Source organism: Lagopus leucura, unplaced genomic scaffold (genome assembly GCF_019238085.1).
Source record: "Lagopus leucura isolate 7727_CA_CO unplaced genomic scaffold, USGS_WTPT01 Super-Scaffold_100009, whole genome shotgun sequence".
Lineage (NCBI taxonomy): Eukaryota > Metazoa > Chordata > Aves > Galliformes > Phasianidae > Lagopus > Lagopus leucura.
Window position 1 is genome coordinate 28,262,951 of NW_024962266.1, and position 12,376 is coordinate 28,275,326.

Sequence of the window (12,376 nt, forward strand, 5' to 3'; positions counted from 1 at the left end):
AACAAAGTCTATTAACAGGAATGAGAAATGAATTCTGAAAACTGTTTACCCGTCCTCAGGAGATGCTTTGCAGTGTGTTGTTTTGACAATGCTCATCTCGTTTCCAATGTAAATCACCTGCAGGGCCTTGGATTCCAAAAATCTCCTATAGAAAGGAAGTACACCACAAGGAACAATGACATGATGTAATACACATTGTGGAAGCTGCTGTTGTTTACCCATAGCACAGTACCTGTAGTCATGGTGGGAAAGGGCTCCCGCAGAGCAGTCAGCCTGGGGCAGAGCTGCCCTTGGGACATGGCTGGGAGAAAGCTGGGATGTGCTCTTCTGAGAGGAAGTGCCACCCACAGGCTGTGCTCAGCATGGTGGAGAATGTCACCATCACAGTGCCTGCTGCTAAACCAGCTGCACCCAGAGGGCTGCAGTTTGTGTCACGGTGGTACTTCAGTTCGTTGGGGGGTGGGAATACTACACATATAACTGTGTAATGTATGGGATGTGAGGGTTAACTTCTGACCTCTTCACTGCTCACGCTACAGATTAAACAGCAGCTTTGTTTTCATCTAAGTATCATCATTTAAGTGATCAGCTCATACTCTGTGGGATATTTATTGTACGGATAAGTTTTATGGATAAGTTATGGTATATACAAGATATCGTATGGATAAGTTTTAAGTTTACTAATCTTTAAATCAAGTAACCACTGCCTTGTTAGAGAACTGCAGAGCTTGTGCTTTTATGTCATGTCAGCTTCATTCTGAACGACCTGCTTTTCTGTAAGAAGGAAGGGGTAGAGGTGTGGGAGAGGAGCACCCAAAGGCAGCCTGGAGTCACTGCTGATGGAAATGAGTGGCTGAAGAGTGAAAATGAAGATGGAAGATGAACGGCCGCTGAGTCCAGCAGCCTGGGGCAGGTTGGCTGCTGCAGCGGCTGTGGTGGCAGTGGAACACGCAACTGAGGCTACACAAACTCTTGGAAAGCCCTATGTGGGCTGTATGGGGCTCAGCAGCTGTGCAAGGAACTGGAGCAAGGCAGCTGCCTGGAAATAGGACGCACTAACATGGCTGAGTCTCCGTTTCCTCTTTTGACTTAGAGGTGGTATCTGTTAGCCAGAACTGGGGAACTGGAGGGTCCTTCTGTTTTATTTCCAGTGTCTGCTGCTCAGTCTGGAGCTCTTTTAGGCTGATGTGAAGATCTGAAGATTTTCAGTGAAGAAGCACGGTGTTGTTTGTGTCCGAAATTGGTGTCTCTGAGGTGGACGTTGTGCCTGATGCAGGTGCTGTGGTGGATGAGCTGCATCATATCTGAGTCAAACAGTGGGATTTATGAGATTCCTCTCTTTTTGGATACTTCAGCAATGAGTGCCAAGCACATGAAGCACAGGACCTCCATAGCTCAGGGTGACATGGGCACATGGTTTGATGTGCTGGGAGCTGATGAATTGCTCCAAGTCTGTCCTGAGCAATTCCCTTCTGATCTTGGAGGAACTGCAGATCTTCCTGACCCGTAAAGCAGGATAATCAGTGCAGACTGACTTCCCCAGGCTATTCCAGGAGCAAGTTGGTCAGTGCCCATTTACACTGTCATGTCCACGTGCTCTTTAAGAAGAGTTTGGGCACTAAAGAGCAGGGTACAACAGTAGCAGAGTTCTGTGCCATTTTTCATGAGGCTACCCATCTCAGGTACTCAGACACAGACCTGCCAGACGTATTCTGGCTGTGCTAGCTGGTCCTTCTGTTCAGATGCAATCAGCAGAACACCAAGGCAGAGCAGTTTTGCTTGCAGTCATTGTGCATCTTGCTGCATTCAGTACCTTGAGTTGCTCCAACGGCATCAAAATTAATGATGTATTCAGCAGGCAATTCTTGAAAATTCATCCCAGTGCATTTTAGCAGTGGCAGCAAGCAGTTAGTTCCAATGCCTTGGTTGTTATCATTTGCAAGGTCAGATGAATGGCTGACAGGTACAAAACATTCTGATCTTTGACTGTGTTAATGTTGATCACCTCTGAAATACCATCTCTCCAGTGCTGAATCTCAGCAGAGTCAGAAGGGGTCAGTACTAATGAAGATCAGAGCTGCATAACGGCAAGGGATTGTGCCACTGTTGGTTTCACTTTGTCCACAGAAGCTGGCAGATACTGAGATGTGCAGTTCTAATGCTCCTTCATGTTCATGGTCTTCAAATATAGTGCTCAAATGCTCGTCCTTGGTGGGTGGCTGTAATCTGAAAGCAGTGCAGTGGAGTGATGGAGGATGCTTCTCAATGTCTTTGAATATGCTGTGATGAATAATCCACTCCAGTTCAGTGTATTTTTTAATACATTCTGAGCTGAAGCATGTATTCACGTATCACGACATGAGGAAAAAACAACTCTCTGTTTATGAAACGTACTGCATCTGGCTGATTTCCCTTAAGCCTTTCTGGGTCGCTAAATGAGCGTATCCTTGCTGCTTTCAATCACAGCTGTTCCTAACGGTGCTCAGAAGACAAACCTCTGATGGGATTTAAGAGGTTTGCTCGTACTTGACTCTGTAAGTTGTAATAATTGCTTCTTTTCAGCTTCCTGACTTTCTGGCCTAACGGGCTGCATTACCCACAGGCAGGTAGCCACATCCAGACCTTGATGGGGTCGCAAAGCCTGCAGCACCGCAGCCGTGAGCAGCAGTACGAGGGGAACATGAACAAGGTGACCATCCAGCAGTACCAGCCCCCGCTGCCCATCCAGATCCCCTCCTCGCAGAGCTCCCGAGGGCCGCAGACGGGGCGATGCCTCATCCAGACCAAGGGGCAGAGGAGTACAGACGCCTACCAGGAGCAGGTGGGAGCGTGTCTGCAGAAAGTAACGCTGTGAAAGATACTCCTTTATCCCCCTCTTCCACACAGCCGTATGAGGGGGCCCAGGGCAGCACTGCCATGTGCCACGCAGGGCGGGGAGGTGGGCTGTGCTGCCCAGCACCAGGGAATGGCACTGATTTCCTTGGCTTGACCAGGGAATGCTGCCACTGAGGTTCCTGACATCAGTGGTCATGCTGAATTTGTCCGCAGTTCCTCCCAGTTTGCAGCATCCTGGCTCAGTGCTGACAGTGCGTGTTTGGCAGATGTTGCACCCTCCCCTGGTGGGTGCTGTGAGCTTCCCTGGGTGGTCCTGTCCCCAATCTGTTTGGCCTTACTGATGTCAGTGACTGCTGGAGGCACCTGACTCGAGGAACGAGGCTCAGATCCAACACCAAAACTCTCTCCTGTGTGAAGTGCTGGCAGTCCATGCCAGCAGCTGCCTGGTTTAAGTCCCGGGGCCGAGCACTGAGATTCAGCAGCCATTCCTTGCACCTTGATGAGTGGTCATTAAGCTGCACAGATGTCATTTTTATTTTACACTAAATTAGCCAATGCCATTGAAATCCACCCTGACCGACAGATAAGGTTCAGCACGATTTCTTGGAAGAGAGCCCTTGTAAAACCATTGGTGCTCAGAGCTACTGGGGCTGATACTGGCAAAATTCTGAAGGTCTCTGAGCTTCCCATTGCTTGCAGCTGTTTGTCACCTGCACAGCACCCAGGGGTGCGACAGCTGGAGCAATGGAAGTGCACAACATGGACTGTAGGGGCAGATTCTGTTCTTACTGACATAATTACCCGAGGTTCCAGTGAGAGGGAAAGACTGGGCTGACAGAAACTGCCTTTTCACAAGTGTCTTTTATTTTTCTCCTTGAAAATAAAAATTGAAATATATGGAAACATAGGCAGAGCTCTGTGAGCATCGTAGTATCACTGTAACATGTTGAAACCGTGAAAATCTTTCATTTCAAAAACATTTGAATGGCTTTTACTGCGTTGTGCAATACGGCTCTTGGGAGGGTGAACTCATCTTGTTGATGTGAGCTCAGCTGTACGAGAAGATGCCATTGTTTGGTCAGGCTTTGGTGCTGGCAGTCACTTACGTTGCTGTATCTTTTTAACCTAGTTTTGTGTGAGGATAGAGAAGAATCCTGGCCTTGGTTTTAGTATCAGTGGTGGAATAAGTGGACAAGGCAATCCATTCAAACCTTCCGATAAGGTAAGTCGTGCGTTTCTCACTAAATGGGCTTTATTTTAGAGTGCCTGTAGTGGAGACACAAATACAATGAATGCCATCTTTATGAACTTCTGTTACAATAAATGGAAGTTTTCCCACAGGTGGCCTTGTTCTGCTATGGGAGAAATGTTTGCTTTTTGTTTGTTTGGTTGGTTAATGAAGATGAGAGACTTAAAGCAGAAGTCACATGGGTGTCTGGTTTATGGTTCACACAGATAAATTGTCAGACTGTGGTGCACAGCATCATCTCTCTCACTTTTTCCTTCTGAGAATCAATATAGGCCCCAATTAATTTGTCACTTAGCATCATTAGAGCGACTGCTGAGGCAGGAGTAACCATCACCAGGTAACTGAAAGAGCAGTCTGTAGCAGGGGCATAACATAAAGCAGTCCTGGTCCACAAACTGGTCTGGAGATGAGCCATAGCTTAGGAACACCACGGCAAGCAATCTCCTGGTTTGTAACGCTAATTCAAGGCTTGGCCACTGTGGTGCATTGTGGCCAAGGACAGTCAGTATTAGTTCTGGTTGTTCATGTTGGGTGTCCATTGGTATTGCAGTTTGGAACATTGTGTCCTCTTTTTCAGTTTGATGTATGAGGTTAGAATTAAGTTGTGCTTCCACTGTCTGTCACTGGTCTGAAATCCTTAAAGGAGAACCTGTGTCCCACTAAGAATGTACCTGCGTGAGCTAGTTACACGTGCAGTGCAGCAACAGCTGTAGATAGAATATTACTAATGAAGACAATTCAAAATTGAGTGTAAAGGAGTGCTAGAATGGTTATATTGAAGGAAGGAACAGTTTAAAATGTTGGGGCTTTTTCAATTGCTTCCCAATGTTGTCCTCAGCAACTGCCTGCTGCCTGCAGACCTCTGAGCCACACGCACATGGCACTGCTCTGCCCCTGAGATGGGAGCAGCAGTGATGGCAGGGAGCAGTGCTCTGAGCAGCAGTGTGCCCCTGCCATCACATATTGATGGTGCTGGGATGGGGGGAAGCAGCACAGAGCAGTCGTTCTGAATGGCCGATGTTTCAAACTTCAACGGCATGGGGGAGATGTAAGCACCATAGGTTCCATCCCTCTGCTCTGCAGGAGCTCAGGTTTCTGGAAGGGCAGCAGAAACACTGGGCAGAACCCAGCTCCAGAAGGCTGGGGAGTCCCCTGAGGGGACACAGGGTTTACATGACAGCAACGAGCAGGGAATGTCCCTGGTGCCTCAGAGCAGTGTGCCTGGTGAAATGCAGCCTGTGCTCAGCTGCGGCCCGGTGTGAGGTGCTCCCTCAGTGCTGTGTGGGGCAGTGGGGAGGTGAGGCTGTGGGTGCAGAGGTCCAGGACCTCATGAGCTGTGTGGAAATATTGCACTCATCACTCAGGAGCTCCATCCCTAACTTGGGGGCTTATTAACATGTCGTACAAAAATTCTAAACACAAATCTAAAAATATTCTTCATTATTTAATAGTTTATCCCCTTTCAATGTCATTCACTCTGCAGGCAATGGATTCAGAGAGGATTCTAGAGACCATTGCTCTGCTTTAACTCCTGCTAATCCTGTTTCTCCTGTTTCCAGAAGCTCTTCCAATTGCATGTTATTTGTGAAGTGGAATCTTGCTTCAGATGCCCCTGAGTTTCGTGGTGCCAGGAGCTAACAGGCTGCAGGTCACGAGCGCTGCTACAAGCTGCTGCTTGGCTCCTTGCAGATTAAAACAGGGGTTTGGTGTTGAGAGCATTGCCAGAGAGCACAGATCCCCAGCCCAGCAGTTAGGAAAACACCTGTATTTTGGGAACTAGTTCTTGGTAATAGCATCCTAACCTCTGTTACTTCTGACTTATAGGGTATCTTTGTTACTAGGGTTCAGCCTGACGGACCAGCATCCAGCCTGCTCCAGCCTGGCGACAAGATCCTCCAGGTAGGGATTTACTGCTTTGTAACCGAGCGGAGATATAAGGCATGCCTTTGCATCTCACACTAACGTTGTTTTCAGTACAATTCTTGGCACTTTAGTGTTGATTTCTAACAGTGTTACTTGCAGTAGTCTTGAAATCTGGTCTCAGAAGGAATAAAGCTGTTTGAAACCATAAGTGTATGTGGAAAAGGGGCCACAGAGCAGCTGTGGCAGCAGTGGTCCCTCCGAACTCCTGGTTGCAGGAGATCACTGTGTGACTGCTGCTCGTTTTTGGCTTTTTGTCCCTTCTGTGTTATCCCTTCCCCTGAAATGAAGCTATTACAGAGAACCTCATGTGATTTCCCTTCTTGTTTCTGCATTGCAGGCGAACGGACACAGTTTTGTACATATGGAACACGAGAAAGCTGTATTACTACTGAAGAGTTTCCAGAACACAGTAGACCTAGTTATTCAACGTGAGCTTACCGTCTAAATATTTTTTTATAAATAGTAAATATGTCTAGCCAGATCTAATGTTCAAACAGATTTATACATAGGAAACCAATTTTTGCCAATTGCTGGACCAATGGCAAACAGTAGTGCCAAATGTATAATACTCTATGTCAGTACCAATCATCTCGAAAGAAATACACGACCGACACAGATCTCTGGTTCATGTGGCTACGTATCAGTTCTACCCGTCAGCCTCCGGCTGTGCATTGGTGCGTTTTTTTAATCGAGTTTCTTCTTAAGGTCAATTTCATATGATTTCAAAACACAGAAGCACATACCAGTTCGTTAGGAATTCTGCTGTCCATCAGAAACACTGCCTCAAAGTTGTATATGCCTTTATAAAGATGAAATATATTAACCTGTACTTCCCATGAGATATTTCTATCATGTCACATACGAAAATATAGAGAAAAGATATTTTCATAAACACCTCAAAGAAAGTATATATTAAATTAAATTTAATAACGTTCATTTATTTTCAATGCAAAGATATTATATGCCTTATGAAAATACCTGTACATATGCAGTGTGTATAGCTGGCTCCGTACTAACGAGTGAAACTGTCGCTGCACAGGGTGAGCTCTGGACAGCCCGGGTAGTGCCACCAACGGCAGGAGATGGGCGCACGTCCTCCTGGTGGGCGCTTTCAGTTGCTTCATGTGAACGCACCACGAGGACGAGCAGTGAGTGTAGACAGCTCCGCTTCCTAACGGGAGGAGTTTGCGATGGGCGGCAGTCAAACTTCTTTTGTTGCTGCTAATTTCATTATTCTATCTTTTCCATTTGAAGTGACGGCCCCTCACCTGTGTTGCCCATTTCCCCTGTGTTACGGTGTTCTGTCTTTTTGCTCTGGCCCGGGCTCGCTATGTCCATGACCAGTATGGCTTTAGCCTTTACAGAACCCTTTATTTGAATGATAGTCTCTAAAACGAATGGGGATTGACTCAGCATACCTGAGAAATGGTGGAAGAGTGGCACTGACAGAGCATGGGGAGCTTTCCCACCGAAGTACCGAATCTGAAAACCCTTAAGGTAAAAATCCTCACGCTGTTTTCAACAGAGACAGCACCAAATTCTGCCAAACTGCTGCCGCCTCAGTAATTCAGGGGTACACCGTGCTGACAGCAAGGAGGTGAAACACAAGGAACGCTCCCACAAGGTGCTGCCACTTGTGCTGCTGCCCACAGTCTGGTGCTGGGCTGCAGGCAGAGCCAGGAGCTGCTCACAGGGTGCTGCCCACAGGCATCTCCTGACTGCTAACCCTCAAACCTTCCGTCTCCTCCCCTCAAGCACACGCTGACTGAAGTGATTAAGACTTCCAGTTAAACTGACATGATGTCAGAAGGTAGTGGTGCCCCTTCTGTGTGCTCTGTGCATGGGCCAGGTGCCTGCCACAGAGAAGCACCCCACAAATAGGTAAGAGTAGGAACTGCCCCCTGGGTGTCATGAAGCACCAGGCCTTTAATTGTTTGCACTCTTCCTTATCTTTTTAGGCTGCTGGGAAGCACTGGAAGGGCTTGGGAGTATGAGGCTTTTATGTCGGCACGTAAATTCTATATTCCATGGTTGTTTGCATCTTTCCTTTTCTCTTTAAACAACAAGAGTTATTGAGTTTATTAGTACAAATAATAACGAACCATAATTTCCTAAGTGACATAATACTAACTTTTCCTTTACCCGTGCAAGTGCTCTTAGTGGAAGAGCTCCTGTGACCCCTGGGTGGCACCACGCTCCCAGATCCACTTGATATTACAAGCTGAAGCTGATCCAGGTTGGGGTTGTTTCCCTGTTTTCAGTTTTCCATTTCTGCCACACAGATGTAATTTCAAAACAAAAACCACACAGGCTCTGCAGAACCCATTTGAAGCTCCCCCCTGAGTTGGCACATCAGAGACCAACGTCCCCACTTTAAGTCCTTTGCCCTTCAAGAGAAAATATCAAGTTTTACTCATCACCATGTTCAGAAAATTGTACCTTTGTAGTCTGTAGCTGCACTGAATGGAAATCAGGTATGTTAATAGGTATTTATGCACCTAAGGCCTCTTTGGAGCTACTTTTTTCACGCAGAAAAATCACTGTCATGGATGTGAGCACACACAATGTGCAGAGCACACGTGTACAGCTGTAGTTGTGCAGCCCACAGGCACCTTATGGCAGCACGGCCCCCTGCTCAGAGCTTCCCTGTCATTTCTGCTTCCAGTAGGTAAGTGGAGTGCATTACTTCTGCAATTCTGCATCCTACTGTAACACTGTGCAGCGCGGGCGTGCAGAACGCACAGCACACATCCCTCCTTCCCTCAGCACTTCAGCACACAGCAGCTGCAATGCACAGAGTGCTTTGGTAGCATCCAAATGTAGCAGGGAGTTGCAGAGCTAAGGAGGCCCGTTGCCAAGGCAGTGGAGACAGGTGAGGATGGCTGAACTCTGACTTCAGAGTTGCGTGGCTGCGTGCTTGTTAATGCTACATTGTTTGCTTTGGTGGGTTTCTGCACGCTGAGTTTATGAGACTAAAGCACAGTGGCAGCATAAATCGAGGCTGTGTGCACAACTGTATGTCAAGATTGCTGAGAGCTTTCATCAGTGGATTGTAATGAAAAGGAAATTACAATAAAATTGAAGAAAAACCTCAGCCACAACTCCCCGACTCCAGGAGGGATCTGGGACGAGTTTGGCCTCCCAGCTGAAACGTGCAATAGGTAAGCTTTAATAGCAGCCACCACTGTCCAAATGCCCCAGCAGTTTCTTCTTAGCGTTGTTTTTATTCAAAGTGATAGAAGTGGTGTTTAGATAGGAGCAACTCATCTTCAGTGGGACTGCTCAGGGTTTCCCCATTAATCCACTCAAACAACCTGCAGCTTTTTCTTTCCCAGAACCTCACGTTGCACCATTGTGCACGGCCAGGTTTGCAAGCAGGGTACCCAGCTACATGCAGGCTTTGCACATAAAAAGCCCATAAGTATAAATACAGCTCTACAGCAAGTCTGGTGGGTAGAGGACAGCTTGCCCAGAGGTGAGCTCCATGTGTGGGTTCACTTGTGTGTGTGAGAGAGAATTCTGATAAGGCAAGCGCAGGCTCAGAGCTGCAGATGGTTTCCTTTCTTTGGGCTGCACAGCACTCCTGGGCACACCATATGTTCTCCCTTGTCAACGATACAGGCACTCAATGCCCTGTTTTTTAAGCTCCTAGTGGAAGCATTAATCTCAGTGGAACTGTGCTGGGTTCTTTTTTACATTTTTCTTGCAATAAACAACAAATGATCCTCAGGGAAGGGCTGGATTGCAGAAGGAAATCTGCACTGGGGTTCTCTTACCCTCATTTTGCAGCAAGTGAGTCTTAAGGAACTCATGGTCAGTGCTGGGGCTGATGGCCCCGTGCTGCCGGTGGCTCCTGATAGGGCCAGATGTGTCCAAATCCCAGGGCCCAGCTGTTCTGCAGCCCTGTTGCCAGTTGGCTATTAAGAAAAAAAAAACAACAAAAAAGGAAAAATTAAAGAAAAGAAAGCTGCTCACAAATGCTTTTCTTATTTTGAGAAACATTTCTAAGAAAAGATCACAGGAAGCCTGTGGGGCCTTCTGGTCCTAACAATTTGGTCACTGAGCGCTGTGTTGATCAGCTGTGATATTTACAAGCCAGTTGTTCTAAATAGCAGAATTCAGATCTGTTGCGATGCTTTGCAGAGCTAAGAGCAGGGTGAGAGCAGAGCCCTCAGGCTGCATGCTGGGCATCCATGGGACCACAGACACGTTTCCAGGCATTTATTTATTGGGAACGTTCTGCCTGAAAGGCTACTGATGCTGTTACAAGGGGCCTTTTTCTGAACATGAATGAAAAGACCTTTGAAACATAGCTCTAACAGCCATATATTTTTAGCTGATAGATGAATAGCTAGAAGTTAAATCACCAGTGCTGTAGAACACCACTGATTTCCATGACCTGAAGGTTCAATTAAAAATTACAGGACAAAGTGTTCATGAAATTGGTTTGCTGTTGTTAGTAAGCACTTTGAATGTAAAGACTCTCCCATGGTGAATCCTCTCTTGCTTGTAGTATAGCATTTGATTACCTTATGCAATGGGAAGTCTGCATATTTATAAATATGTGTATATATGTATATATCTGATAGAGATATATGCAACAGGAAATGCAAAGACAACTCTAAATGACAAACCTTTGGACCTGTTCACATGCAGGGTCTGGTCTCCAGCAAGGACGCAGGCACTGGTGCTGGGCCCAGGTGGCACAGGGGCTGTTCCTGAGGAGCCAGCCAGCAGCAGGCCATGGGCTGGAGGCTGTGCACTGCCTTGGGTGGGAGTTCAGCACACGGGGATCCGGGTTCCCTTGTCCTACACAGCCAGGCAAGCCACATCAAACAGAAATAGAATAGAACACTAAGACCAATTTGCCCAAATCATAAACACAGGAGATCATAACGCTCAGCGGGGTCACTACCTACCTTACCAGATTTTACATTTAGAACTTGCAATGAAGAACAAACCCTTAGCTACAGCCTGAGCCCCTTACCCACGAGCTGTGGTACCATGCTCTCCATCCTGCCTCAGCCTCCCAGCTCTTCTGCCTTCAGAATTTTCATTTAATCAGTGCACAAAGATTTACAATGTTATTTTCGGCTAATCAGATTTAAGGACTTATTTCATTTGGTAGTCTTGCTAGTATGAGTGGAATACAAAGTAATGATACAACTTTCAGGCCAGTAGTTTGGATAGAATATGAATTAATTGGTGGTTTGATTTTGTTTTGAACAAGTTTGGTTTGGGTATGCTGGAGCAGTAGCTCTGGCCACGTGTGCAGTGCAGCACAGCAGTGACAGCAGAGGCCAGGCAAGGTGATCCGTGCTCCTGGGGGGGGGGAAGAGCTGGGGGCAGCCAATGTGAATCTTCTCTGTAAAAGCCAATTTCTACAGATACCATTTGTTTCTCCTAGAACTTCAGTAGTTTCTCTTAGGGAAAAAAAAAAGCCTTTGCAAATCCTCCTAGGGGACAATTCACACAAATGTGCTACAAGTGAATGACATCATTGCATTGCAGCCAGAATTTACACGGCCCTTGTAAGGCTTCTCCTGCAGCACCACCAACCGAGCCACAGCCCTGCAGCACAAGAGGCTTCATCTCTGTCAATTGGGGCCTTCTTTGTCTCTTTGCTAGCATATGTGGCTTTACCCTGAAACCCTGCTCAGAACAAACACTTATCAGTTAAGTTTTCTACTTGTGAGTACTGTATCCAGTTCAAAACCAACAGCTTACTTTATTAAAAATTTTACCATTTTATAAAAGACATGTTTAATTATGATGGAGATGGCTGTATTGTAATTAATATTTTGAGATAATTGTGATTTTGAGCTTAAATTATATACAGAAAATGGTCATTTTTGTATGTGTTAAAAGATTGCTATATTACAAATGACTAACTGTACTTTTCAGTTTAATTACAGTATTAATGTAAATAAAGCTGAATGAAGAAATATTTACTACTTTATTAACATAGATTGTGAATGTACTTAATGTTTTTTGCAGTATAAAGACTTACTGAACTTGAAAGCTGCTTCATTTTATGTGCAAAAAGGTACTTCAAAATTATATTTTAAATCTATTGATTCAGTGCAATCAATTATATTGTCAGTTAATTTGCACACGCAGGTTGTATCCTTCCAGTTTTCTTTCATGTATGACACTTACCCGTAAGGTGCATATTGTGTTTAGAATGCATTTTGCAGATGCTTCTGTACATAAAACAAATACAGGGACTAAAACAATGCTGTGCAGTGTATAGCAGAGCCATTTTTCGGCTTTGGTGTACCCAACTTTTTCAGTATTTAAAGAAGTGTTTTGAATAACATTAAAAAAAAAGTCTCTTTATTGTATAAATAATAAAAATGTCACCTTATT

At 45.8% G+C, this 12,376-nt stretch overlaps 1 protein-coding gene across 1 annotated transcript in view; it reads left to right on the forward strand.

Moving 5' to 3' along the window:
- The window catches only part of LRRC7 (leucine rich repeat containing 7), a 91,183-nt gene extending 84,731 nt beyond the window's left edge, over positions 1-6,452 (forward strand). Inside the window, exons 23-26 of the mRNA XM_042873247.1 lie at positions 2,603-2,821; positions 3,965-4,057; positions 5,909-5,983; positions 6,345-6,452. Of these exons, the coding sequence (XP_042729181.1) occupies positions 2,603-2,821; positions 3,965-4,057; positions 5,909-5,983; positions 6,345-6,452 (495 nt within the window). The remainder of the gene's footprint in view (positions 1-2,602; positions 2,822-3,964; positions 4,058-5,908; positions 5,984-6,344) is intronic.
- The last annotated feature ends 5,924 nt before the right edge of the window (positions 6,453-12,376 follow it).